General features: G+C 38.4%; 1 protein-coding gene across 1 annotated transcript; it reads right to left on the bottom strand.

The window, feature by feature from the left end:
• Positions 1–2,694: 2,694 nt before the first annotated feature.
• Positions 2,695–3,540, bottom strand: LOC103714494 (fasciclin-like arabinogalactan protein 3). The gene has a single exon (XM_008801760.2). The coding sequence runs from the start codon at positions 3,538–3,540 to the stop codon at positions 2,695–2,697; it is 846 nt and encodes a 281-aa protein (XP_008799982.2).
• Between the last annotated feature and the right edge of the window lie 1,449 nt (positions 3,541–4,989).

Raw genomic sequence — 4,989 nt, 5'->3', positions numbered from 1 at the left:
ATTGGAGAGGACTCAAGATGAATTAGAAAGAAAGGAATGGATCGAATCGAAATTAAGCATGTGGGAAATGGGAATGCATGTGAAAAATGGGTTGTGACCTCACCCCGAACTGATTGCACGTAAGTGGGTCAAGATTTGTGGGTCACGGTGGAGGCTATGGATTCCATCAATTTCCGCTTTTATGCTGCAAGGTGTGGATCACCAGCTATTGTTTTTATCCCATTTATGTTGCATGTACAAATATACGATCTTACTGAAACAAATGTAAGTTTATTTAAGATTTGCCGGATAAATTACTATTACATACATAATTAGATAAGGTTATGAAGAAATCACCATGAATTAGATAGTATTCATGTGATCATCAAAATCCTAACACGAAGGAGTGTCTTTTTTTGGATTCCGAGACTTTTCAAAGTGATTAGGATTTAAGAATAAGAGGAAGAAACCTAAGTCGGATTATTATAGGAACCGGAAGATTTTAGGTAACTTTTATATAGTGTTAGTATCATGGTATGCCGAATCGGCTCGTACCGGTCCAGCTACCGGTACGCCGGAGCCATGAAAATCGGTATGAGTCGGTTCTGTGCAGGAGACGAAGAAGACGAAAAGAAAGAGAGAAAGCGTGGGGAAAAGAGGGAGGGAGGAGACTTGCGGCGGCCATCGGAGAGCCGAGGATGGGCGGCGGAGGCTGGGAGGGCGGCAAAACCCGATGGGGGGTGGGGGAACCTGCGGGGGTGCAGCGGAGGCCGACGCAAGGATGCACCTCTACGGGTTCCCCCGGCCTCCGTCGCCTCTCCGCGGCTTTTCGATGGCGGCCGCATGTCTCTTCCCTCCTTCTCTTCCGCGCGCACTTTCTCATTCTCTTCTTCTCTGGCTCCGGCGGAAAAGAGCTGGCCGGTTCATACCGTCTGATTCCGGTATAAACCGGAACCGTACCAGTCTGGTTGGCGATCGGTGTGCCTACCAGACCCGGTACGGCGGACCTTGGTTAGTATTAGAATCAAGATGTTAGGATTGAAGGATTAAATAAATATTTTTTTGCATGAATATTCTTTTAAAAATTTAAAGTTACGTGAATACCCTCTTAAAAATTTATATTTATTTTTTACTCTCATAAATTACTGTTGTTGCGCAAATGCCCCTAATATAATGGTTATTCTAACACCGTTTATAAAAACTACAGTTATTTTAATTAAAAATAAAATAAAATTTTAAAATTACTTTTTTATCTCCATCGTGACGCACATCTATCCATTAAGAATATTTTAATCATTTTAATTTGAAGCCGTTAATTTTTTTTAACGACGTTAGATGGTATGGATATATATGCAAAAATAAGGATTAAAAAAAAAGGTAGAATAGCAAAACAAGTATTTTGCGAGAGTATACATGTAAATATAAATTTTGAAAGAGTATTCATACAAAATTTGATATTTATGAGGATATTTATATAAAAAAACCCTTAAATAAAAGAGTGGCATTTTTTTTTAAAATTATTTTACCCAGCTATAAAAAATTACTTCAGCAAAATTTATTCTATATGTCTCCAAGGTGCAAAACATAAATGACTCATCAATACATTTTCAAACAACATTCAAGTAGTGTTATTGTTTTTGGACTTAATTTTCAATTTTAAATTATTTGAAAATAAAATAATAAGCAATGGTTGATATTTATTTTATTATCGAAAAATAATAATCAAAAGTATCACCCTATCCTAGTTGGACAAGGGACAAGGTCAGATTCTAAGTAGTATTAGCCTTCACTTCAATCCCAGGATAGGTATAGAGAAGAAAGTCGGTATCAGGCCCTCTAGTCTCAAAATAAAAAATGTAGTAGCATTATCAGAGTTTATCAAATTAAAAATATAAATAAACAAATATTTGAATTAGAAAATTATTTAGCTCTGTTATGAATGATTTAAATAATGATAGCTATTTTCATTGTACAATGATCATGATAACTATTTATCAAACAAATTTTCAATATGCCTAGTATAAATTTTTTTTATTTTTTTGAACAAAATTTATTCATAAAATTAAAGAATATAAACAAACAAATATTTGAATTAGAAAATTATTTAGCTAAGTTATAAATGATTTAAGTAATGATAATTATTTTCCTTGTACAATGATCATGATAATTGTTTATCAGTCAAATTTTCAATATGCGCGGTATAAAAAAAATTTATTTATTAAACAAAATTATTTAATTGCACCTCCAAGATTTCTATGCTTATCTTGATGAATTCCACCATCATCTCATAATTGTAGATATTGCATTAAAATTTTCTAATGATACATCTACAAGTGAGCCACATGTCATCCTTCCTAACCTTCGAAATTTGTAACATCAACAGAAGAGGCTTAAAAATGCAAGGGATATGAGATAGGCCTCCTCCTTATAAAGAAAAGTCTAAAGGACGTATAACCTTTCTATGATTGTTATGAAGATCATACTACAAATGGGCAACAAAAATTTATCCATTTATAGCCACTCGTTTTTCTTATTCCACAAATTCAAATCACTCAAGCCATTAGTTTTAGTGGATATGATCAAGTTTGACAACTTTAAAAAAATTAATCCAGCAGACATTGCTATTGAACTAGTTTTTTTGTACACGTTGACTGCAAGTATATATTAGTGATGTCACGTAAATTTCATTCATCCATTTCAACCAACTTAAATGACTCAAAGAGCTCTTAAGAATACAATGCCCATAACAAGTCCGAGGATAGCACCAATTGATAGTCGGTTGCTCAAAGATGTGCTTGCGGATGCATCAATGACTTTCTTGCGTGAGGTAGATGGCTCCTCAAGTGCATCGGAGACCGACTCATCTGCTTTTGGAGAGTCAGCAGGGGTTTCGACGCTTTCTCCTGGAGCGTCTGCAGGGGCATCAACAATGTCATCTTCTGGAGACTCTATAGGAGTATCGTCTGCCTCTGGAGCCTCCACCGAGGGATCGGTCTTCTTTGGTGGGGCTGATACAGGGGCGATGGGTGGTGCACCATAAATGCCAGGTGGAATGATGGGCTCAGAAATCTGAAGCACTGAAATATTATATGGCATTGTCACAATCTTCTTAATCAAGATTGAGGTATGTGGGGCTCCTCGGACGGCAGACCCAAACACCACCGACTCGCCAGCCTTATGAGTGAGGTTCAAGAACCCCATTCTGTTAGTAGCAATGCCGGTGGTTTGAAAGAGGGTGGTGAGGAGGAAGCTCCTGCGCGGTATGCGACTGATCTTTCTAATATCATAATAGTCTAAGATGACATGGACTTCCATAACATGCTTGAGGCTTTCTTCGGGGAGGGAGGAGATTGCAGACATTCTAGAGTTGTCAACGACGAGAACGGTGATGGTTTGACGGTGGTTGATTTCATGGACAAGCTTTGTCTGGTTGAGGTAGTTGCTGAAGGTGGCGAACTCGGGGAATGGCTCAAGAATCATTGTGATGTTAAAGGCCATGGTAGAGGATAGAAGGAGGAAAGGAAAGAGGACGAGGATCACAACTTGGGGCTTAAGGGCCATCTTGGTATGGGTTTGGTATGAGTTGCTAGTGCCAATAGGAGGAGATCATGGATTGGTGGGGTGAGAGAAGGAGTTGATGGAATATATAAGGAGAGCAACTTGGGGAGGGGAGAGGAGATCGGTTCGAGTTTCTATATTTGGAGTTTGAAAATATAATTATTAGAAGGTCGACAATTTACGAGTCTCTTCTTTATTGGATCATAATTATCAAGATTGAACTGGACAAAAGGTGTAAGCTTTCATGAAAGTTTGGAAGAAAACCGTTCCTACACCAAACTTACCGATAATTGGAACTTTGAAGAAGGGTGGACCGTTAGAGATGGCTTGTTCAAGTTGGGACCATTCAATAGTCTAATAATTTGAATGGTTGACAAACTTATGACCTGTTATGATATGGCATGATAAGTATGGTTAACCAAACCGAGTTGCCAGTTCATTGCATGCATGAGGTATATCATGAAAGTTCTCATAAATAGGATGGTGCCAACCATCTTGCAATGCTCCCATGCAGAATTCCAACTTTTTTTCAACCAGAACCTCCACACTACCGAGTTAGGCATCTTTAGCAAAAAAGGTTAAGTTATTTTTACTGGCATTATTTCCACCTACGAGTAAAGTTACTGTGAGAACCTGTGCGGGCGTGTGTTTAGTTCCACATCGGTTATTCACTGGGTAGATCTTGGGTACTTATACAGGATCAAGGAACCCAAACAATACCTTCCGGCTAGCCATTTTGGGTGAGATCCTGGGTTGTTACAAATGGTATCAGAGCGGATCTGGCCCATAACTTATATGGACTAGGGGATACTGCAACACGGATCCATTGGGGCTGACCACGGGCCGATCGTGGTGTTTATGATTAGATTTGAATGGATTTGAACCCTTAGCCTGACGAGAACGTCAGGGCTTGAACGGGAAGAGTATGTGAGGATCCGTGCGGGCGTGTGTTTAGTCCCACATCGGTTATTCACTGGGTAGATCTTGGGTACTTATACAGGATCAAGGAACCCAAATAATACCTTCCGGCTAGCCATTTTGGGTGAAGTCCTGGGTTGTTACAGTTACTGATGATAATATCGAAGAATGGGACTCAAATCCAACCTCCATCAAGGTTTGAATGTTTGGTGGTTTTTGTGGGGGCTTATCTTCACTTCTTGGTTAGTGATGTAAGATCCTGTTTTACTAAATGAAAAGGAGAGAAGTTTCTTTTGTCGCAAGGTAGTTTGCCTAATATATCATCTCAGCGTGCTTAGCTATATAGACATTGTATGTTTTTGGATCTCCAATAACATGACAAATGGAGGACAACTTGACATTGCCGGCTTCTCAAAAGAGAACAAATATGATAGAATTTTAATTTGGAAAAATGGCAGCTCAAATTTCAAGCAAAATGCTTAATATGCTTTGAATTTGTAAAAATCTAACTCATGTATAGAAAAGATTACTTGC

Source organism: Phoenix dactylifera, chromosome 11, assembly GCF_009389715.1.
Source record: "Phoenix dactylifera cultivar Barhee BC4 chromosome 11, palm_55x_up_171113_PBpolish2nd_filt_p, whole genome shotgun sequence".
NCBI lineage: Eukaryota > Viridiplantae > Streptophyta > Magnoliopsida > Arecales > Arecaceae > Phoenix > Phoenix dactylifera.
Note: the sequence above shows the minus strand (reverse complement) of the source record. Positions and strands in the feature narration are given on the sequence as shown.

Coding starts and splice junctions, on each gene's coding strand:
- LOC103714494 (XM_008801760.2), bottom strand. CDS start 3,540: ATGGCCCTTAAGCCCCAAGTTGTGATCCTCGTCCTCTTTCCTTTCCTC.